The sequence below is a fragment of the Aotus nancymaae genome, unplaced genomic scaffold, assembly GCF_030222135.1.
Source record: "Aotus nancymaae isolate 86718 unplaced genomic scaffold, 86718_ANA_hifiasm-v0.15.2.pri h1tg000065l, whole genome shotgun sequence".
Classification (NCBI taxonomy): domain Eukaryota; kingdom Metazoa; phylum Chordata; class Mammalia; order Primates; family Aotidae; genus Aotus; species Aotus nancymaae.
The window spans coordinates 9,598,904-9,622,794 of NW_026988480.1; the positions used below are offsets into that span (position 1 = coordinate 9,598,904).

Here is a 23,891-nt window from a genome sequence, read left to right on the forward strand (position 1 = left end):
GGGTAGCCATTTGTATAGTTTAACAGTATCAGAATATGAAAAGAGGCTTAAGTAAATTTCATTTTTTGTATAATTACACGTTTTTACTTGAGGCAAAAACTAAAAATTTTTAATATAACTTTTTTAAATTTCATTCTAGGTGTGATCCCTCACATCCACAAATCTCTGATTGGAAAGAAGGGACAGCAGAAAACTGCTTAGAGGGTTGCCTTAACCAACCCTCTTCCTCCCCGTCATTGTACTGTAACTGGGACAGAAGAAATAATATGTGGAATTTTTAACAACAGTTAAATGGAAAAGCATAGACAATTACTGTAGACATGATAAAAGAAACATTTGTATGTTCTTAGACTCGAAGTTTGATAAAAGTACCTTTTCATGTGGCGACAGTGTGTGTGTTGATTGGCTAGGTTTCTCCCATGTGTTTTATACAAAAATGGAATTGATAAACCATTTTTTACAAAATTAATTTGTCTCAAAACTGTTCTGTTCGTGATGTATTGGAAATATTTTGCTCAGACTTTAAAATATTTTAAATATCAGATTAGTTATTTGAGTAATCTTAGAACAGAAATCGGGAATATAGCTTTGCAATGATTTATACCATGGTATATTGACTCTTAGATGCTATTGATCTGTGGCACCATTTTTTACAAGCCACTAAGAAAAAAATCTTGCTGATTAAGTCATGATACGCCATCAATTCTGAGACATCCCAATTTGAGAGATGTTAGAGTATGGAAAAGTGTACATTTATGACTGAAATGGTAGTGGAATTATTTGAATTCTATACCAAGCACTCACCATGTGCCAGGCCCTTTGCTGAGTGCTCTACTGACAATAAATTTTATTCCCCCCAACATTATAGATGTGGAGCCTAAGGCTCACAGAAATTGTATGACATGCTAAAAAACATTCAACTAGTAGATAAAACATAACAGGGCTAGGATTCAAACCTAGATCTGGCTGACTCCAGAACCTACAGTTTTACCTGGAATTGATGTTCAGTTTATCAAAGGTTTCTCCTTTTGGTTTAAAATCCCAATTTTTGGCTGAGCGCGGTGGCTTCTGCCTGTATAATCCCAGCACTTTGGGAGACTGAGGTGGGTGGATCACTTGAGGTCAGGAGTTGGAGACCAACCTGACCAACATGGTAAAACCTTGTCTCTACTAAAAATACAAAAATTAGCCAGGCGTGGTGGTACACACATGTAGTCCCAGCTATTTGGGGTTCAGAGGCACAAGAATCACTTGAACCCAGGAGGTGGAGGTTGCAGTAAGCCAAGATAATGTCATTGCACTCCAGCCTGGGTGACAGAGTGAGACTGTCTCAAAAAAAATAAAATTCCAACTTTTAGTGGTCTTTTAATGGCAATAACATTCAGCAATTTGTACAATCTTTTAAAAATTATTTTTCTTTGTCAGTTTCTAAGAAACTGTTTTTGTTTTGAGACAGGGTCTTGCTTTGTTGCCCAGGCTTGAATATAGTGGCGTGATCCTGGCTGACTACCCTGCACCTCTCAGACCCAAGCAATCCTCTCACCTCAGCCCTGCAAGTACCTGGGACCACAGGCACACACCATGATACCTGGCTAATTTTTTTTATTTATGTAGAAATGGGTCTCCCTATGTTGCCCAGGTTGATACTGAACTGGCTCAAGCCATCCTGCCGCCTGGGCCTCCCAAAGTACTAGGATTTCAGGTGTGAGCCACTATGCCCTGCCCTAAGTACTGTTACTTGAGTTAATGTACTAGTTAATTGGCCCTTAGAAAATTATATTTTTCTGCTTGCAAATCTTCATTAAAGAAGGAAATTTTTAAATGTTTTATAATGCTGTCCAAACTCATTTTTAAAAACATTTTATTACGGAAATTTTCACAAATACACAAAAAGAATAGCAGAATGAAGCCCTGTGTACCCATCCTCCAACTTCAGCAGCTGTCATGTGGTCAGTTGTTTACCTGCATCCCCACCTCTCCCCTGCCCCAACCCACAGGGATCAGTTTAAGTCCTATTACAGGCATAGTATATTCATGTCTGTGTGATCAGAGACATGTACAAATATAACTCTAAAGATAGGGTACTTTTTAGAACGTAACCACAATAGCATTATGTAAGTCTGCTAGAACTTTTTTTGATGCCAAGTTACCAGTCAATATTCATACTTCTGATTGTCTCATAAGTTTTTTTTATAGTTGGTTTATTTGAATCAAGATCCAGACAAGATCTAGATCTTGTATTTTGTTATTGTAATCTATAGTTTTAACTTTCTTTTTCTTGCAATTTAATTTTTGAAGAAACAAGTTGTTTGTCCTATAGAATTGTCCCTCTGGATTTTACTGAATAAATCCTAATGGGATCATTTACACCTTTTCTGTCCCCTACATGTTCTATAAACTAGCTGGTCGAGAGGGCTTTTGTTGGTCTGTTTTGCTTTTTCACAAAAATAATTCATAGGTGATATCTGCTCCCTGTTGTATCACATCACAGCACATAACGTCTCTCATCTTGTAACATTAAGATTGATAGTGGGTTTGGATGCAGCCAGCCCACTCCATTTATTATAAAAATTCTCTATCAGCTTTTCCCCTGATGAATTTAGCCACCAATAATGATATTTGCCCAGATCTGGGATTCCATTAGGTGTTGCCAGCTTGTGATATCTTGTAATTCCTTCTGCATCTATTAGCGAGAATCCTATAAAGAACTTTTGCTCATTAATTCACAAGCCAGGATAAAATAGAAATTTCAAATTCCAATTGAATTATCTAGGCACCCATTTTGAAGTTTCTGTATTGGGAGTCAGGCCTACAGTAAAAGCAATAGAAAGCTGTTTTTTTTTTTTTTAAGTTGGGGGTGCACAAAATAGAACTTCCTTTGGCTGAATCACTTGTTTCAGGGCAATTTTTACTAGAGTTTTATACATTATTGCTTCAAACGTTTAATTCATCTTGGTAGTATAGTTACTTGACTACATAATTTCTTCCCAGGGTTATCTCTTTGTTTTGTTTTCTAACAACGCAGAAATAGAACAACTAGGCCATGTACTCTGGGCCCAGCTCTCGTAGTTATGATCACTCTTGCTTCATTTGTATGGAACCCCATGAGTTATTTTAAAGCATGTTCTGGCTATCATATCTCTTCATGTATAATACCTTAATACATGTCTAAAAGACAGCTTTTATTTTAAAGTTTTTTTTTTTTTCCCCACAATCTTGCTCTGTTGCCCAGGCTGGCGCGCAGGGCACGATTTCAGCTCACTGCAGCCTGCACCTCCCGGGTTCAAATGATTCTTCTTCTCAGCCTCCTGAGTAGCTGGGATTGTAGGCACCTGCCACCATGCCTGGCTAATATTTGTTTTTGTTTTTGGAACAGGATCTTACTCTGTTGCCCAGGCTGGAGTGCGATGGCTTACTGCAACCTCCTCCTCTCCTGCCTCAGCCTCCCAGGCAGCTGGGACTACAGACGTGTGCCACCATGCCCAACTAATTTTTTTTTTTTTTTTTTTTTGGAGCCAGAGTCTTACTCTGTCACCAGGCTGGAGTGCAGTGGTGCAATCTCACCTCACCGCAACCTCCACCTCCCGGGTTCAAGCGATTCCCCTGCCTCAGCCTCCCGAATAGCTGGGACTACAGGTGTGTGCCACCACGCCTGGCTGATTTTTTTGTATTTTTATTAGAGATGGGGTTTCACCATGTTAGCCAGGCTGGTCTCGAACTCCTGACGTCAGGTGATCCACCCACCTCAGCCTCCCAAAGTGCAGGGTTTACAGGTATGACTCACCACGCCCAGATTGCCCAGCTAATTTTTGTGGGGTTTTTTGTTTGTTTGTAGCAATGGGGTTTCACCATGTTGGCCAGGCTGCTCTCAAACTCCTGACCTCAAGTTATCCACCCACCTCAGCCTCCCAAAGTGCTGGGGTTACAAGCATGAGCCACCATGCCCAGCCTAAAAAGTATTTCTTATAATTAAAAACAACCAGTCTAACTAGTGTAGCACCTAAAAATTTTTTCTAAATAATTTCAGATCTTATTTTAGATAGTACAACACAGAGAAGTGCAATGGCACTTAAACAGACAAGTTTGTTTGTTTGTTTGTTTGTTTGTTTGTTTGCTAGAAGGTGTTAGAACTTGAACTAGACCTAGTTTTCATTTGGGAAGAGTCCAGCGGGGAAACAACACAAATAAGATCTTGAGAATGAAGAATGGTGTTTATATTTATATAGGGAGTTGTAACAAATGACCTGGAGAGTATCTGACTCTTCATGAAATATTGAATGAGAAATGTGACTCACTTTGGTGCCTATGGTTGAATTTATTGTGATGCTTCTGACATTTTATTATGAAAATTTTAAAACATGCAAAAAAGTTAAGGAGTTATCCAGTGAATAATTCTTACACTCACCACCTAGATCCACAATTAACATTTTACTTCTGTTTATCACATAGCTCATTTGTGAGATGGCCCTTAATTGCCTGCTGTTTTTATTCTCAATTTGTCCTGTTATTTCTTGTGAGAGAAGAGGTGTTCTTAGAGGATGTCGTTGTATTAGGTGACTGCAAGGTTTTGGTGATCTAGTGAAACAAGATTCTACTGGGATATGTGCTGAGCTGAACCAAGGAACTGCTCAAATGTGCTGAACAAGGACATTTGCTTCTCAGATATGTGAATTCAATTTTAAGCAAGATTCTTGATCTGCTTCAGAGCAGCTTTGATTTAAAGTAATTTCAGAGCACTCTTCCATGCATATGAGTAATTTCTGAATGTGTAAAATGTTCTATTTATTTTTGGCCCTTTGGATAAACCATGTTGCTACAGTATTGGTCCACACTACCATCCTGAGTGAGGACTTAGTAATGTCTGGGTATCTCCATGCAGTGGAAAGGATGAGAACCTGGGAGTGGAAGGGTTATAGTTAGTGTCAGCTTCTAGATTTTTGTTTCATAGTGAGTCCTGAGTGGGGTAACCTGAAATGTGTAACAGTTGAAGACCATCCTATTCCTATCCTGAATAAAAATAGGCTTTGCCACAATTTTCTACCAGTTAACTAGCTTTTTTTTTTTTTTTTTTTTTTTGAGACAGTCTCACTCTTATCACCCAGGCTGGAGTGCAATGGCACAATCTTGGCTCACTATAACCTCTGCCTCCCAGGTTCAAGCGATTCTCCTGCCTCAGCCTCCTGAGTAGCTGGGATTACAGGTGCATTCCACCACGCCTGGCTAAATTTTGTCTTTTTGATAGAGATGGGGTTTCACCATGTTGGCCAGGCTGGTCTAAAACTCCTGTAGGTGATCCAAAGTGCTAAGCCTCCCAAAGTGCTGGGATTACAGGAATGAGCCACCAGGCCCAACCAACTAGCATTTCTTAAGGTGCAAATACATGGTGTTAATTTATATTTTGAGTGGGGCCCAGTGCAACTGCTATAACTGCTTGGACACTTGGCAGAGGACAGAGTACTGCAAAACTTTTTTGAAGGGAGAGGGCATTTTGCTGTAGATGTACAAGAGAGGTTCTAGGAGGGGGTGATAGGCAGAATTTTGGTCCTCATCACCTTCCCTGCCCAGTGTTATACCTGTGCATGTGTTACATTATGTGGCAAAATGGACTTTGCAGATGTAATTAAAATTTCTAAAATAGAGATACTATCCTGGATTAACTGAGGGAGCCCAATGTAATTACATGAACCCTTAAAAATGGAAGAGGGGGCCGGGCGCAGTGGCTCACGCCTGTAATCCCAGCACTTTGGGAGGCCGAGGAGGGCGGATCACGAGGTCAAGAGATCGAGACCATCCTGGTCAACATGGTGAAACCCCGTCTCTACTAAAAATACAAAAAATTAGCTGGGCATGGTGGCGCATGCCTGTAATCCCAGCTACTCAGGAGGCTGAGGCAGGAGAATTGCCTGAACCCGGGAGGCGGAGGTTGCGGTGAGCCGAGATCGCGCCATTGCACTCCAGCCTGGGTAACAAGAGCGAAACTCCGTCTACAAAAAAAAAAAAAAAAAAATGGAAGAGGGATACAGGAGTCAGATTCAAAGGAAGGCCCAAAGTGCCACTGCTGACTTGAAGATGGGGGGGGCATGTGGAAATCAAGAGAAGGAAGTGAATCCTGCCAACAACCAGTGAACTTGGAAGAGCACCTTGAGGCACAGATGGGAATCTTAGCCTTACCTGGTGCCTTGATTTTAGCCTGATAAGACCCTGAGCATAGAAATTTGTCGTGCTCTGCCACACTTCTCACCTGCAGAAACTTGGTTTAAAGCCACTAAGTTTGTGATAATTTGTTACAGCAGCAATGGAAAACCAATAGAAGAGTACATGCAGGATTTGTGGGCTTTAGGCCCCTGAGGATAGAGATGTTTGACTTGTTACAAGTAGAGAGCAGTGGAGAGTTGGGCTTTGTAACTCTCAAGGGTGATTATAGTTCTGGAGTCTGATCCACCTGGTTTCAGATCTTTTTTGGCCAGTCCCTGGCTGTGTGACTTCACTGCTTTAAGCCTCTGTCTTCATCCCTAAAGTGGAGATGATAGTACCTACCTCACTCTTGATCTCTGAATGAGAACACATGTAAGACACTTAGCACAGTTCCTGGTGCCCAAAGAGCTCCAAGACCTCCTAAAAGTACCACGGCCCCTTTTGTTTTTCAGTCAAGATTTCTAAGAGTCGTTATTACCAGAGGTTCAGTGAGAACATGGAAAGGGTAAACTCAAAATGGAGAACATGAAAACTGCGAGGCCAGTCGCTTGAGAAGACTGCTGCAGGAAGTACCAAGGTCGTTAAGAATCAGTAGTGATAAGTAATGTGTGAATCTATTAGAGTGTTGAGAAGTAGACCTGTGACATTTCAGAAAAATGTATATCTCAGACACAGCTGTATGTATCCATATTCCCAAGTTGGAAGAGCATCACAGGGCATAGTTTCATGAAAGCTTCAAAACACATACTAATTGCTGGTAATATGTAAACAGAAAAAATAGCCATGTTAAAATAAGAGTGCCTGACAATTAGCTCTGTTCACCTTGTCTCCTAGCTATAAGCACCCTAGATTGAAATGATGCACCTAGAAAACTAAATTACTATGTATGTTATCGACTTTTGAAATGGATACATGAAAATTAGTGAAATCAGAATGTGAACTTTTCGCCTGCCAAAGATCTGTATTTTACAGGTGATACAGGGGCCCCATGAGCTTCATGGCTACATCTGTACAGAACAGGCCCTCCTTTCAGGAGCTGGTCTCAAGAGAGCAAAGGGGTCAGCTCCCGAAATGGTAGCTGAGACAGTCCTCCCCGGTGGCATGGCCCTGTTTCCTGTTGATGTGGTGAGAGTTGGAGAGTCCTTTTTTTTCTTGCCCACCTGCAACTGTCTTGATCAAGTTATAGGAGAGTCAAATTTTTACCAGAATTTGTGAATATCATCTCTGATTAACAATTACACAAAAGCTTTTACATTTTTAAAAAATATTTCTAATTCTATAAATAAACTCTGCAGTTGCATATTCTTCAGGGAAGCCCAGTTAAGACAAACAACTCTCTACCCAATCCTTACTTCACTGAGAAGATACAGGCCTGCCCACTTGCTTCCACGTACTCTTTATGAGGAGTCCTTTATTCCTGGGTGTTTCCTGTTCTTTGGGACCTTTAGGAGGTGGCCTCCACAGATGCTGATAGTCTGTAGAGTCATGAATACTGTGTAACATGTTAAAGTAGACTCCAAAGATTAGTTATTTGGCAATAGCTCAGTCTGGACTTAGTATGTACTTTTGAAAGTAAAACTCCTTTTTAAACTCTTTCTGTAATGAGGACCTTTAGCTATTTGAGTTATATTCCTAACTTCAAATGTCTGCATTCATGTATAATAGCCAATTTATGCACGGATGAGGTTAGGGTTGATCGCTGATGGTGGTTCCCATACTTTTTTTCACAGCTGTTTCATTACCTGTATGAGTGTATTACATAATAAATTTGAATAATGGTAGTCTTCTTCCAAATGGGAAAAAGCAAGCTAGTTGATTTGTCAATTTTGAGTTTAAATGTTTTGACTGCTTTTCAACAAAAAATTCAAAGAGTAGCATTCTAATATTAATGGAAATATGGAGTATATTTAATTGGCATGATTATTTCATGGATATGTGTGCTTCATTTGATCTTCTATTATATGTAGCTTGTGATCACATTTTCTGTTGGTTAAAGTTGTTCCTAGCTTATGTGATAGAATTAAATATATTCTGTGTAAAAAGAGGTACGGACTAAATATTTCTGGACGATGGCTTTCAGCTTTAGAAACTCTGAGAAAGGGCTGGGCGTGGTGGCACACACCTGTAGTCCTAGCTACTGAGTAGGATTGCTTGAACCTGGGAGGTCAAGGCTGCAGTGAGCTATGACCATGCAACTGCACTCCAGCCTAGGCAACAGAGTGAAATCCTGTCTTTAAAAAAGAAAGAAACTGAGAAAGTGAGTCTTCCCATCTCTGAAGGCGTTAGAGAGGGTGAACCTAACCAAACCTGGTCACTCGCAGGCCACAGTCTGCTGGAGAGCCTCAGGCTCCTCTCAGTTTTCCATCTCCACAGCAAGAAGACAATTCTACTTCATTTTACAGATGAGGAAATTCAGGCAGAGGAATATGATTTAGCATCCCAGGGTCACATAATCTGAAATGAGAAAGTGCTGAGAATCTGGTCTGTTTAGCTCCAAAGCTTAAGTTTTTCCCTACGGAAGCAGAAGGTCACTAAACATTTCTTTGCAAATCTACCAGTCTGCCTTATGTGGATTTAACTCATTTAATCCCCTGAATAAATCTGGGAAATAAATACCAGCCCTTTTCTTTTTTGAGATGGAGTCTCGCCCTGTTGCCTAGGCTGGAGTGCAGTGATGCGATCTCGGCTCACCACAACCTCCGTTCAAGTGATTCTCCTGCCTCAGCCTCCCAAGTAGCTGGGACTACAGGCTCCAACCACCATGCCTGGCTAGTTTTTGTATTTTTAGTAGAGATAGGATTTCACTATGTTGGCCAGTCTGGTCTCGAACTCCTGACCTCGTAAGCCACCACACCTGGCAATACCAACCTCATTTTACAAGCAAAGAAATTCAGATTCAGAGATGTTTGATGGAGCCGGCGAAGTAGCTCACGCCTGTAATCCCAACACTTTGGGAGGCAGGTGGATCCCTTGAGGTCAGAAGTTCGAGACCAGCCTGGCCAACAAGGTGAAACCCTGTCTCTACCAAAAAATACAAAAATTAGCCAGGCATGGTGGCATGCACCTGTAGTCTCAGCTACTTAGGAGGATGAGGTGGGAGAATTGCTTGAATCTGGGAGGTGGAGGTTGCAGTAAGCCAAGACTGTGCCACTGTACTACAGCCTGGGTGACAGAGTGAGACTGTCTTAAAAAAAAAAAAAAGTTGTTAGGTAGCCCAAGCCCAGGGTCATATTGCTCCAGTTGGTGACACAGGAATCCGAACCCAGGTCAATCTGACCACAAATCCAGGTCAATGCAAAGAGCCTCACAAGTCTGCTCAAGGGGGTCTGCGGCTGGCCCGTGGACATGCAATAACACATTTTTCTGGCTTGCTTGAGGTCACATACAGAAAAGTATCTACAAAGCCCTCATGTTAATGTCTCACACATAGAGCCAGGTGGCCTTTTGAGCTTAGGTACCTTTGTGCCTATTTATCACCTGGGCTTTCAAAAAGAGTGTGCAATAGGTATGTATGAGGTGTACATGTATTTCCCGGATGGACAGAAGCCATGACTCCCTATTTAGTATGGAGCTAGGCAAGCCTGGCATTCAGTATTCAGTTTAGCACTTCCTGCACACAGGCAGACTCATCTAGTCTCCAGCCCAGCCTTACAAGCCCCTCACATGCCCAGAATGCCAGTAGGGAACTAACACTCCATAGCCTCTCGCCACAGCTGAATGTGAGTGTGGACCTCGGTAGCTGAGGAAATCGCCTTCAAGGCTTTGCTTGGTGGAGTTCAGCGGCAAAACTCTATGTGACAGTCTGCCCTGGCAAAAATTTGCTCCTACTCCCACACATGCTGCAACACAAGCGGCCTTTTTTTTCTCACTTCTCATCAGGGGCATCAATTCCTCAATCCCCATTCCACTTTTGCTGCCTCTGCCCACTTCCTGCTATCTTCTTCAACTCTGAGTACAGCCACGTACTTCTGGAAATTCTCATGAGAGTCTGTTTCAGATACTCTTTCTGGAGCACCTTCGTACTGTATTCACACATTGCAGAGTGCACATTCTGACCTTCAGTTCTGACCATTCCTTCAGATTTATACACATGCTTTCATTTTCCACTCACTCCCTATGCTCTTGTAGTCACCTCCTAATCACCCAGTTTTTATTTGTTGTTTTTTAGAGACAAAGTCTCATTGTGTTGTCCAGGCTGGTCTCGAACTCCTGGGCTCAAGCAATCCTCCTGCCTCAGCCCCCCAAAGTACTGGGATTACAGGTATCCACCACCATCCCTGGCCCAGTTGTCCAGTTTTAACCCATTCTACATACCACTGCCAGACTGTCGACGTACCACATTTTAGACTGCCCATAAAATGTGTCCCTTTGAGTCTGGCAAACCCTGCTCCAGTCGGTGCCTGTCTCATCCAGGAAGGCAAGGCCTTGTGTCTGCATCTGGGGACACATACTGAAGCTGCTTCCTCTATTGGTCCTCTGTCACCAAGTTTGGTTTTCTCCCACCAGTGGGTGTGATTTCCTTTCCCACTCATCCTCTGGTCCTGATGTATTGAAAGTCTGCCATATGCCACTGCAGGGGCTTGTTAGTGATACGCAAGCTGCAACTGTCTGGCTGCCACCCTCAAGAAGCTTATAACCTAAGTGAAGGGAGGAGACATGGGCGTATAGACAGATTCCAGGCACAAGGCTGCATATTGTTGTATGACAGGGCGCCAGATGTGTGGTACTGGCCCCTTCCCATCATCCACAGATTTTTTCTTCTTTTTTTTTCAGACAGAGGTTTCGCTCTTGTTGCCCAGGCTGGAGTGCAGTGGCACAATCCAGCTCACTACAACCTCCGCCTCCCATGTTCAAGTGATTCTCCTGCCTCAGCTTCCTGAGTAGCTGGGATTACAGGCACGTGCCACCATGCCCGGCTAATTTTTTTCGTATTTTTAGTAGAGACAGCGTTTCACCATGTTGGCCAGGCTGGTCTCGTGCTCCTGACCTCAGGTGATCTGCCCACCTTGGCATCCCAAAGTACTAGGATTACAGGCGTGAGCCACCCTGCTCGGCCACAGATTGTTTTTTCAGGTAACAACTATTAAGATTTTTTTAAAAGCTTGATGTGGGGGCTCATGCCTATAGTCCTAGCTACTTAGGAGGCTGAAGTGGGAGGAACCCCTGAGCCCAGAAGATTGACAGCAGCCTAGGCAACATAGCAAGATCCTCCTCCACAAAAACTTTTTTTTTTTTAATTTTAAGGTTCTTTTACAAGGTGTTCTTTTTTTTTTTTTTTTTTTTTGAGATGGAGTCTTGCTGTCTCACCAGGCTGGAGTGCAGTGGTGTGATCTTGGCTCACTGCAACCTCTGCCTCCTGGGTTCAAGCAATTCTCCTGCCTCAGCTTCCCAAGTAGCTGGGACTACAGGTGCACTCCACCACACCCAGCTAATTTTTGTATTTTTAGTATCAGGGTTTCACCATGTTGGCCAGGATGGTCTTGATCTCTTGATCTCATGATCCTCCTGCCTTGGCCTCCCAAAGTGCTGGGATTACAGGCGTGAGCCACCGCGCCTGGCCTACAAGGTGTTCTAAGGAAAAAAAAAAAAGTTTTTAAGTGTTCCTAAGTACCCAAATATAAATGCCTCAAAGTTCAAAGGAGGAGGTTTCCACTCAGGCGCTGGGAGTGTCCTGGGCGTGTGAAAGAGAGGGCCTTGGAGATGGGGAACACCCAGCTAAGGGAAGGGAGGGAAGGAGAGAAGAGAGGGAGATGGAGGAGGGAGGGAGGAAAGAAAACAGAGAGGAGGGAGGAGATGCAGGGGAAGAAAACTGGAGGGAAGGAGAGATTGAGAGAGGGAGGGAGGGCAGACAGGCAGGCATTCCAGAAGAGAATGAGAGCTGAGGCATGTCAAATTGCAGAGGCAAATTCCCTCCTGGGATCAGTAGGGAGTAGAGACTGAAAGGGAATGCGCTATACAGGGTTAGGGTTTGTAGGGTGATGCTTACTCTCTGCTTCACACTGTTCACATGTCCACACCACCGGCTGATGGATCCCCTCACGCTGCTTTGAGAGTACAAAGACAAGTCCAGTAGTAGAGTGGAGGATGAGTTTGGGGAGGAAGAGAACTTGGGGTAGACAATCTGAAAATGAAGATCACTGGATCTTGATGATATGGGGCTGAGTCTGGATTGGCACATCTTATTCTACTCCAAAAACATGTGACAGTCCTGCACCAACACAGCTGAGGAGAAAGAAAAAGAACCTCTTGAAAGCAACAGCATTAGAACCATTTTTCCAAACTAGGGAGAGTTACAGCCAGGACGGGTCAAGGCTTTGAGAGGACCCTGGCCCAAGAGTAGGTCCCCAGAATTGTGGCATAATCTAAATTGATGCTTGCCAGAGGGGAATGGGAGTTTCTTTAAAATTCACAAGTAAGTTGTTCTTGGGATAAATCCCAGTTTGTTCCTGTCTTCTGATAACTTCATCCTTCCTTCATGAGGAAGAAAAGAAAACTTCCTGTTTCTCCAGTGCAGTCCAGAGATGAGCAATCATATTTACCCCCACCTCCCCACCCACTCTGTGGCCCAGGCTGGAGTGCAGTGGCACTATCTTGGCTCATTGCAACCTCCACCTCCCAGGTTCAAGTGATTCTTGTTTCTCAGCCTCCCAAATAGCCGGGTCTACAAGCACATGCCACTGCCAGACTGTCCACATATCACATTTTAGACTGTCCATAAAATGTGGCCTGGATAGTTTGTGTATTTTTCGTAGAGATGGGGTTTCACCATGTTGGCCAGGCTGGTCTTGAACTCCTGGGCTCAAGTGATCTGCCCGCCTTGGCCTCCCAAAGTACTGGGATTACAGTTGTGAGCCACCAACCCACCCTATCCACTTTTCTACAAAGTCATTGCTGCGTCATTATGAGGTCATTAGTCCACCCTTTCTACATTGCAGCTGGCTACTCCAACCCGGTGGTCAGTCTTCTTACCCATCTGTGCTGGATATGGTGCTACTGTATGATGGTTCCTTTCCTACTCCATGCATAAAGACACAATGGGAAAAAAAATCACAAAATTATTGCCGGATTAAGAAAGGAAAAAGCCTCAGGGGTGAATGGTACTAAGGAATCACAGCCAGAGGGGTACAGTAGGAACTGAGGCGGACTCAAGGCCCATGAGGAAAGGGAGCTGGCTAGACCCAACTCCCTGACTATTGGACTAGAAAAGACTTTGTTATTCCAACACTTTGGGAGGCCAAAGCGTGAGGATCACTTGTGTCCGGGAGTTCAAGACCAGCCTGGGCAACATAGTGAGGCCCTGTCTCTTACAAAAACTCAAATATTAGTCAAGTGTGGTGGCATGTGCCTGTAGTCTCAGCTACTCAGGAGGCTGAGGTGGGAGGTTCACTTGAGCCTGGGAGGTCAAGGCTTCAGTAAGCCATAATGACACCACTGCACTCCAACCTGGACAACAGAGTGAGACCCTGTCTCAAAAAAAAAAAAAAAAAAAGACTTGTGTCTTTGAAATTGACCTAGATAAATGACATAAACACTATCACAGGAAATCGAGGAAGTTTCCATCTGCCCAGTGTCACAGATGCAAAAATAGAGCCACCATTCTGAGAACCATGTCCCTACCCGGCAGATCAATGAACACAAAATCTGGGCTGCAAGCAGCAGACCTGCAGGAAGTGAACTACGCAGACTCAGAACCACGCTGTAAGGATGTTTATATGTCCCAGGACACATGGGACTTTAATGGAAAACCTTTTTTAAAAAATTACAGGCTGGGCGCAGTGGCTCACACATGTAATCCCGGCACTTTGGGAGGCCGAGGCGGGTGGATCACCTGAGGTCAGGAGTTCGAGACCAGCCTGGCCAACAGGGCGAAACCCCATCTCTACTAAAAATACAAAAATTAACCGGGCGTGGTGGCGTATGCCTGTAGTCCCAGCTACTCAGGAGGCTGAGGCAGGAGAATCACTTGAACCCAGGAGGCAGAGGTTACAGTGAACCAAGATCATGCCACTGCACTCCAGCCTGGGTGACAGAACAAGACTCTGTCTCAAAAATAAATAAATAAAAATAAAATTACAGGTTGAGTATCCCTTCTCTGAAATTCTTGGGACCATCTAATTAAATTTGTGATTTTTTTCAGATTTTTAAATATTTGTATATACATTATCAGCTATCTTAAGGATGCAACCCCAGTCTAAACACAAAATTCATTTATGTTTCATTTACAACTTATACATGTATCCTGAAAATAATTTTATACAATATTTTTTTAAATGTGCATAAAACAAAGTTTTTATTACATTTTGACTACAACCCATCACGTGAGGTCAGGTCTGGAATTCTCCACTTGTGGCATCTTGTCAGCAGTCTAAAAGTTTTGGATTTTGGAGCATTTTGAATTTTGGATTTTGGATTAGGAACATTCAATTTGTACCAAAATTAGGCACTACCAGAGGAAGTAGGTACTGTAATTACACCTCTTTTCTAGGTAAGGAAACAGACTTAGCATAAATCACTGCCCCGAGGCTCCCCGGGGGGTGATGATGAAAGTGGACTCAAATCCAGTCTGACCAGAGCTCATTGCAGAGTGGGGAACGGCCTGGAGGCAGCACGACAACCCAGAGGGTGTCAGAATCTCCAGGGAGGCCACTGACTGTGCACCTAAAACCAGGCCCCTGGAGCACAAGTTGGGCCCAAAGTGCTCACCGTCTCCCACCCTGATGCCTCCTGCCACTTGTGGCCTTAGCTAGTGCTGGGGTTGACTGGTTGTAGTAGGGTTAGAAATTTTGAAATAGGTTTTTTTTTTTTTTTGAGACAGAGTCTCACTCTGTCATCCAGGCTGGAGTGCAATAACATGATCTCGGCTCACTGCAACCTCCACCTCCTGGGTTGAAGTGATTCTCATGTCTCAGCCTCCTCAGTAGTTGGGATTAGAGTCATGTGCCACCACACCAAGCTAATTTTTGAATTTTTAGTAGAGACAGGGTTTTACCATATTGGTCAGGCTGGTCTTGAACTCCTGGCCTCATGTGATCTGCCTGTCTCGGTCTCTCAAAGTGCTGGGATTATGGGCATGAGCCACCACACACAGCCTGATAGTCATGTTTTTGATGGAAGGCTACAGATTGTAAAATTTCAGACAGATGGAAAAAATATAGTCACAGCTTCCTGTTCATGCTGTAAAACACATCCGCTGAGTTCCCTTGTTCTTACCTCAAAGCTGGTTGGTCATGCTGCAGGCCATGACCTGAACTAAAATCAATTAGTGAGTCACCACCAGGTGCAATTAGGAGTCACTGCCAGTCTCCCTCTGTCACCTAGGTTGGAGTGCAGTGTCTCCTGGGCTCAAGCCATCCTTCTGCCTCAGCCTCCGGTGTAGATGGACCGACCACAGGTGTGTGCCACCACACTCACTCATTTTTTGACTTTTTGTAGAGACAGGGTCTCACTATGTTGCTCAGGTTGGTCTTGGGCACAAGCCATGCACCTGCTGTGGCCTGTGAAAGTGCTGGGATTACAGGCGTGAGTTACCACACCTGGCCCACCAACAGCATTTAGGTGTTTTGTTCTTGGGGTTTGTTGGAAAGAATTGGAATACAGAATATCACAGTGCAGGGTACAGTGTATTTGGTTAAGAGTCATGATGTCTGTCTCCGTTCTTATATATGTGTGTGTAGTAGATTACAGTGTATAGAATATATTCCTCTCTAGAGGTCACAGTCAAAAAAATAGTGCCGGCCAGGTGCGGTGGCTCACGCCTGTAATCCCAGCATTTTGGGAGGCCGAGGCAGGCAGATCACCTGAGGTCAGGAGTTCAAGACCAGCCTGGCCAACATGGTGAAACCCCATCACTACTAAAATACAAAAATTAGCTGGATGTGGTGGTGGGTGCCTGTAATCCCAGGTACTCAGGAGCCTGAGGCAGGAGAATCGCTTGAACCCAGGAGGTGGAGGTTGCAGTGAGCTGACATCATACCATTGCACTCCAGCCTGGGTGACAGAGTGAGACTCCATCTCAAAACAAACAAACAAAACTAGTGCCTACTTCCACAGCCTTATGTGTTCACCAAGAATCCATTTTATTTCTTCCCAGATCTGCATATGTGAATCATATCTATTTTAAATACATAATTCAGTTAGGAATTATGTAAATCTATTATGAAATAAATATGAAAAAAGAGTTTTTTCTATGAAAAGAAGATTTTAAAAGAGTGGATTAACACAAATTGCTTTTTTTGTTTTTAGACAGTCTCACTCTGGTTGTCGCCTAGGTTGAAGTGCAGTGGAGCAATCTTGGCTCACTGCAACCTCCACCTCCTGGGCTAGCTTCCTGAATAGCTGGGACTACAGGCACATGCCACCACATCTGGCTAATTTTTGTATTTTAGTAGAGATGGGTTTTCCCTTTTTGGCCAGGCTAGTCTTGAACTCCTGGCCTCAAGTGACCCACTTACCTTGGCCTCCCAAAGTGCTGAGATTACAGCGTGAGCCACCACACCTGGCCACAAATTGCTTGACCAGGTGTGGTGGCTCATGCCTGTAATCCCAGCACTTTGGGAGGCTGAGGCAGGTGGATCACCTGAGGTCAGGAGTTTAAGACCAGCCTGACCAACATGGTGAAACCCCATCTCTACTAAAATACAAAATTAGCCAGGTGTGGCGGCATGTGCTGGTAGTCAGAGCTACTTGGAGAATGGCTTGAATCCAGGAGGCGGAGGTTGCGGTGAGCCAAGATCATGCCACTGCACTCCAGCCTGGGCCACAAGAGCAAAACTCCGTCTCAAAAAACAATAATAATAAACAAAAACTGAGTTATGGAGGCTAGACATGGTGGGTCACATCACGGTAGTCCTAGCACTTTGGGAGGCTGAGGTAGGCGGATTACTTGAGTCTACGACAAAAACCAGATACATCTTACTGTAAACATATTATTAGAAATGATTTTTTTTTTTTTTTTTTTTTTGAGATAGAGTCTTGCTCTGTCGCCAGGCTGGAGTGCAATGGCGCAATCTCGGCCTACTGCAATTTCTGCCTCCCAGGTTCAAGTGATTCTCCCACCTCAGCCTCCCAAGTAGCTGGGATTACAGGCACACACCACCATGCCTGGCTAATTTTTATATTTTTGTAGAGATGGGGTTTTGCCATATTGGCCAGGCTGGTCATGAACTCCTGACCTCGTGATCCACCCACCTCGGCCTCCCAAAGTGCTGGGATTACAGGTATGAGCCATCTCGCCTGGACTTACATTGGTCTTTTAACAATTACTCCTACCTCATCATGTTGGGGGTTTCAGCAGAACAGCAATGCCTTCAGGAGGCACTTTGAAGATTTGTGCCTCCAACAGTGGATGGAGAGACTTTGCACATCTTGTAGTGCATGGGACTGTTCACATGACTGTGAAATGTCCAGCCAGACGTTCATGTACGTGAAAAATTGATCTATCATTGCCCAAGTCTAGAACTCTATTTTACATGTAAACACAAAGGGGTTTGGTTGTAGTTTTGCTTGTTAAAAGTTTTAACATCCCTGACATTCCCCAAGCCTGCAACTGCAGTGTATCAGAGAGAAGCATGAACTTTATTTTACTTACTTACTTACTTATTTATTTATTTTTATAAATTTTTTCTTTAAAGATGGGGGTCTCACGATGTTGACCAGGCTGGTCTTGAACTCCTGGCCTCAAGAGATCCTTCCATCTTGCCCTCCCAGAGTGTTGGGACTACAGGCATGAGCCACCATGCCTGGCCAAAGCATGAACTTCTTTGTTTGGAATTTTGTCGCGTTGTTCATCATTTCTGAAAGTCAGGTGGTGGTACCTGAGACAGTGAAAGGCACGTAAACTGCACTCCTTGCTACAAACAGTTACCGCACTGTACCCTCTCCAGCGATCTTAGAGACCCAAGCATTTACAGAGTGCAACACATATTATTTCAACATCAGGAATTTCCCTTTCCTTTCTCCTTATTATCTAGTTAGACATTACTAAACTTTTAAAATGATGTAAGAAAGTCACACCCATAATTTTAGTTCAGGGCAGTAAAAGGGAGCATTGGATCCGTTAAGGCTATTATAAATGAACAGGCCAGGAGCGTTGGCTCACACCTGTAATCCTAGCACTGTGGGAGGCTGAGGTGGGCAGAACACCCAAGGTCAGGAGTTCGACACCAGTCTGGCCAACATGGTGAAACACCGTCCCTACTAAAATGACAAAAATTATCTAGGCATGGTGGCTCATGCCTGTAATCCCAGCTACTCAGGAGGCTGAGGTAGAAGAATCACTTGAACCCAGGAGGTGGAGGTTGCAGTGAACCGAGATCGCACCACTGTACTCCAGCCTGGGAAACAGAGCAAGACTCCATCTCAAAAAATAAAGTAAAATAAAACAAAACAAAACAAAATAATAATTAATAGAGAACTGTAATTTGTTTAACCAGTCCCCTGTGATGAATATTTATAATATTTCCTAAAATTGCATTCATACACACCATTGATTCAAACAAACCAAGAAAATTTTAAACATGAAGTAGAAAAAATTTTAAACACGAAGTAGAAAAAAGAACTTTCAGAGTTCAAGATTCTAAAGATAACTAATCTCATTTCCTTTTATTTATATTATGTATATATGTTATTATTATTATGTTTTTTTTTTGAGACAGAATCTTGTTCTCTTGTCCAGTTTGAAGTGCAGTGGTACAATCATGGCTCACTCGACCTCCTGGGCTCAACTGATCCTCCTGCCTCAGCTTCCTGAGTAGCTAGGACTACAAGCATGAGCCATCATATCCAGCCTCTTCTTTCATTTAAAGTAATCCTGTCATTAAAGCAAATTTACTTTTCACCACTGGCATTTCTACCCAGACCCAGCCCCTTTCCTCACTCCTGGATGATGCAGTAGTTTACAGATTTCACTCTGCCACTTAGTCGTAGACTTTGCTCGGTAGACTTCAGTCAAAGTGACCCTTCTAAGAAAGATGGCTTAGGCTGGGCATGGTGGCTCATGCCTATATTCCCAGCACTTTGGGAGGCCGAGGTAGGCAGATCACCTGAGGTCAGGAGTTCAAGACCAGCCTGGCCAGCATAGTGAAACCCCATGTCTAAAACACACACACACACACACACACACAGACACACACACACACTCAGGTGTGTTTAAACCCCATGTCTAAAAAAAACACACACACACACTCAGGTGTGGTTGGTGGTGGGCGCCTGTAATCTCAGCTACTTGGGAGCCCGCGTCAGGGAGAATTGCTTGAACCTGGGAGGCGGAAGTTATAGTGAGCCAAGATGGAGCTACTGCACTCCAGCCTGGGTTATACAGCGAGAGTCCGTCTCGGAAAAAAAAAAAAAGAATGGTGACTCTGTTGGGCACTGTGGCTCATACCTGTAATCCCAGCACTTTGGGAGGCCAAGGCAGGCGGATCACCTAAGGTCAGGAGTTCAAGACCAGCATGGCCAACATGGGAAAACCCTATCTCTGCTAAAGATACAAAAATTAGCTGGGTGTGGTGGTGCTTGCCTATAATCCCAGCTACTCGGGAGGCTAAGATAGGAGAATCACTTGGACCCGGGATCACACCATTGCACTCCAGCCTGGGAGACAGAGTGAGACTCTGTCTCAAAAAAAAAATGGTGGCTCATGCCTGTAATCCCAGCACTTTGGGAGGTCGGGGCAGGCGGATCGCTTAAGCCCAGGAGTTTGAGACCACCCTGGGTTACATGGTGAAAGCTTATCTCTACAAAAAGTTTGAAAATAATTTTTAGGCCAGGAGCAGTGGCACACGCCTGTAATCCCAGCACTTTGGGAGGCCAAGGCAAGCAGATCACTTGCTGTCAGGAGTTTGAGACCAGTCTGGCGCACGTGGTGAAGCCTCATCTCTACTAAAAATACAAAAATTAGTTAGGTATGGTGGTGCACACCTGTAGTCCCAGCTACCTGGGAGGCTCAAGCATGACAATCTCTTGAACCTGGGAAGCAGAGGTTGCAGTGAGCCGAAATAATTCCAGTGCACTCCAGCCTGGGCAACTGAGCAAGATTGTCTCAAAGAAAATAAGATTTTTTTTTTTTTCTGAGATGGAGTTTTGCTCTTGCTGCCTCAGCCAGAGTGCAATGGTGCAGTCTTGGCTCACTGCAACCTCCACCTCTTGGGTTCAAGTGATTCTCCTGCCTCAGCCTTCTGAGTAGCTGGGATTACAAGCACGTGCCACAATGCCAGGCTAATTTTTTGTATTTTTAATAGAGATGGGGTTTCACTATGTTGGCCAGGCTGGTCTCAAACCCTTGACCTCAGGCAATCCACCCGCCTCGGCCTCCCAAAGTACTGGGATTATAGGTGTGAGCCACCGCGCCTGGCCTCAAATGATAATTTTTTAAAAATTAGCCATGTGTGGTGGGTGGCACATTGCCTGTCATTCCAGCTACCAGGAGGCTGAGGTAGGAGAATCGCCTGAGGCCAGGAAGTCGAGTCTGCAGTGAGCTGAGATCACTTCACTCCAGCCTTGGCAACAGAGCAAGACCCTATCTTAAAAAAAAAAAAAAGCAAGGCAAATGCTGTCACTCCTCTGCTCAAACTTCTATAGATATATGGATCCTATTTAGATCTAAATTCAAATAAGACATATTGAATAAAAATACGTAAGTCCATAGTGACAGGAGGAGGGAGGGATCAGAAGGGTACTTTACAACTACAAAACAGAATAATTGATTCAGACAAGTATAATTAATGCCAAAACACAACAATCAGGTGCAAAGGCTCTTTTCTTTTTTTTATAGGGACGGGGTTTCACCATATTGGTCAGATTGGTCTCGAACTTCTGACCTCAGGTGATCCACCCGCCTCAGCCTCCCAAAGTGCTGGGATTGCAGGCGTGAGCCACCACGCCCAGCCGAAAAGTCTCTTTTCTTAGAAGAAGGTCTTTATGCAGTGGCGAAATACACCCCTCAGATTACCTAATTTTCAGAAAAGGTAAAAGATTCCTTTCCAGTGGAGCAGTCTGGCAGGCATTACCTTAACTGCAAGTTCAAATATAGTCTCCCTGATGAGTCAGCCTGAGATTTTGTGCCATCTGATGTGAGGCAAGTTTAAGTACGCAAAGCATCACCTATGAAATCTTCCTGCTACATATGTTGAATTTGAATCCAATTAAGCTTTTAGGCCTAGTATAATTTCCAGTTTACAGAAAATACAGGAGCTAAGAGAGAAAAACAGGAAACAATTAGCTCCAGAATAAGGGACATTCCACAAAGTCAATGTCCTGAATTCTTTGTTTTATTTCTTTTCTTTTCTTGTTCTTGTCTTTTTCTTTTTTCTTGTTTTTTTTTTTTTTTTAAGATGGAGTTTTGCTCTTATTGCCCAGGCTGGAGTCTCGGCTCACTGCAACCTCCACCTCTCGGGTTGAAGCAATTCTCCTGTCTCAGCCTCCTGAGTAGCTGGGATTACAGGCATCTGCCACCACGCCTGGCTAATCTTTGTATTTTTCAGTAGAGACAGGGTTTCACCACGCTGGCCAGGCTGGTCCTGAACTCCTGACCTCAGGTAATCCATCCGCCTCGGCCTCCCAAAGTGCTGGGATTACAGGCGGGAGCCACCACGCCCAGCTGTTTTCTTTTGGAGACAAGGTCTGGCTCTGTCATCCAGGCTAGAGTACAGTGGCACCATCACAGCTTACTGCAAACTCTGCCTCCCAGGCTCAAGCAATTCTCCCACCTCAGCCTCCTGAGTAGCTAAGACCACATGCTTGCACCAGCACGCTCAGCTAATTTTTGTATTTTTTGTAAAGACAGGGTTTTGCCATGTTGTCCAGGCTTGTCTCCAACTCATGAACTCAAGCGATCCGCCCGCCTTGGCCTCACAAAGTGCTGAGATTACAGGCGTGAGCCACTGTGCCTGGCTGTCTTGAACTTTTAAAAAATCAACATCAAAGCCAGGCGCGGTGGCTCACGCCTGTAATCCCAACACTTTGGGAGGCTGAGGTGGGTGGATCATGAGGTCAGGAGTTCGAGACCAGCCTGACCAATACAGGTGCCTCTAATCCCAGCTACTTGGGAGGCTTCGAAAGGAGAATCGCTACCTGGGAGGCAGGGGTTGCAGCGAGTGGAGATCCTGCCACTGAACTCCAGCCTGGGTGACAGAGTGAGATTCCGTCTTAAAAAAAAAAAAAGGGTCGGGCACGGTGGCTCACGCCTGTAGTCCCAACACTTTGGGAGGCCGAGGCAGGTGGATGACAAGGTCAGGAGATCGAGACCATCCTGGCCAACATGGTGAAACCCATCTCTACTAAAAATACAAAAATTAGCTGGGCGTGGTGGCGTGCGCCTGTAGTCCCAGCTACTCGAAAGGCTGAGGCAGGAGAATCACTTGAACTGGGGAGACAGAGGTTGCAGTGAGCTGAGATCACACCACTGGCACTCCAGCCTGGCTATAGAGCGACACTCCATCTCAACAACAACAATAACAACAACATCAATATCACTTAAGGAAAACAATAAAGGGGTTGCCATGCACCTGTAATCCCACCTACTTAAGAGGCTGCGATTTAGCCAGTCTCCTATGATGAATATTTATATTTCCTAAAGTTGTATTCATACAGAACCATTGATTCAAACAAAGCAAGAACAACATGGAGTAGAAAAAAATAGAGTCCAGGAGCCCAGTCTTGCACTTGAGTCCAGGAGTTTGAGGCTGCAGTGAGTTAGGATTGCACCACTGCACTCCAGGTTGAGTGACACAGCAAGACGCCATCTCTAAACAAACAAAAAAAAGGGGGAAGTCGCAAAGACCACACTGTATGATTCCAGCCAGGCCCAGTGGCTCACACCTGTAATCCCAGCACTTTGAAAGGCAGCTGTAGGAGGATTGGTTGAGCCCAGAGATCAAGAACAGCCTGGGCAATGTGGCAAGACCTCTTCTCTACAAAAAACTTAAGAAGTACCTGGACATGGTGACACATACCTGTGGTCCCAGCTATTTGAGAGGCTGAGGCAAGAGGATTGCTTGAGCCCAGGAGGTTGAGGTGGTAGTGAGCCATGTTTGTGCCATTGCACATTAGCGTGGGTAACAGAGCAAGACCCTGTCTCAAAACAAAAAAAAAAAAAAAAGGAGAAAAGTCTAGAAATAATAAATCCATAGAGACAGAAGGCATTTTTGCAGTTGCCAGGTGGTGGGGAGACTGCAGTTGAAGAAGCAAGATTGACCACATGTGGGAACAAGGCCTTGTACTGGGGTGATGGTATGTTCCAAAACTAACTGAAAGTTATTGAATTATACTCTTAAAAAGGGTAATTTTGGCCAGGTGCAGTGGCTCATGCCTGTTATCCCAACACTTTGGGAGGCCAAGATGGGTGGATCACCTGAGATTATGAGTTCGAGGCCAGCCTGGCCAACATAGTGAAACCCTGTCTCTACTAAAAATGCAAAAATTAGCCGGGCATGGTGGCAAATGCCCATAATCCCAGCTACTTGGGAGGCTGAGACAGGAGAATCACTTGAACCCAGGAGGTGGAGGTTGCAGTGAGCTAAGATCATGGCCACTGTACTCCAGAGTGGGCAACAGAGCCAGACTTTGTCTCACAAAAAAAAGGGTAATTTTATGTTATATGAGTTATAATCTCAATAAATTTTTGAAAGCTAATAAGCAGAAATTACAGTATTTTTTTTTTAAGGTAGAAGGACTGCTCTGGAGTAAAAGAAACTAAAGAC

At 44.2% G+C, this 23,891-nt stretch overlaps 1 protein-coding gene across 3 annotated transcripts in view; it reads left to right on the forward strand.

Moving 5' to 3' along the window:
* Positions 1–23,891, forward strand: part of LOC105721875 (histone H2A.V) — a 45,429-nt gene that overhangs the window by 14,990 nt on the left and 6,548 nt on the right. For 2 of the 3 annotated variants that reach the window (XM_021669335.2, XM_021669337.2), the window contains one exon: positions 140–469. The exons of the other annotated variant lie outside the window; for it this stretch is intronic. In XM_021669335.2, coding sequence (XP_021525010.1) covers positions 140–201 — 62 coding nt within the window. In that variant the 3' untranslated portion in view covers positions 202–469. Of the gene's footprint in view, positions 1–139; positions 470–23,891 lie in introns of those variants that run through there. 3 annotated transcript variants of the gene reach the window in all.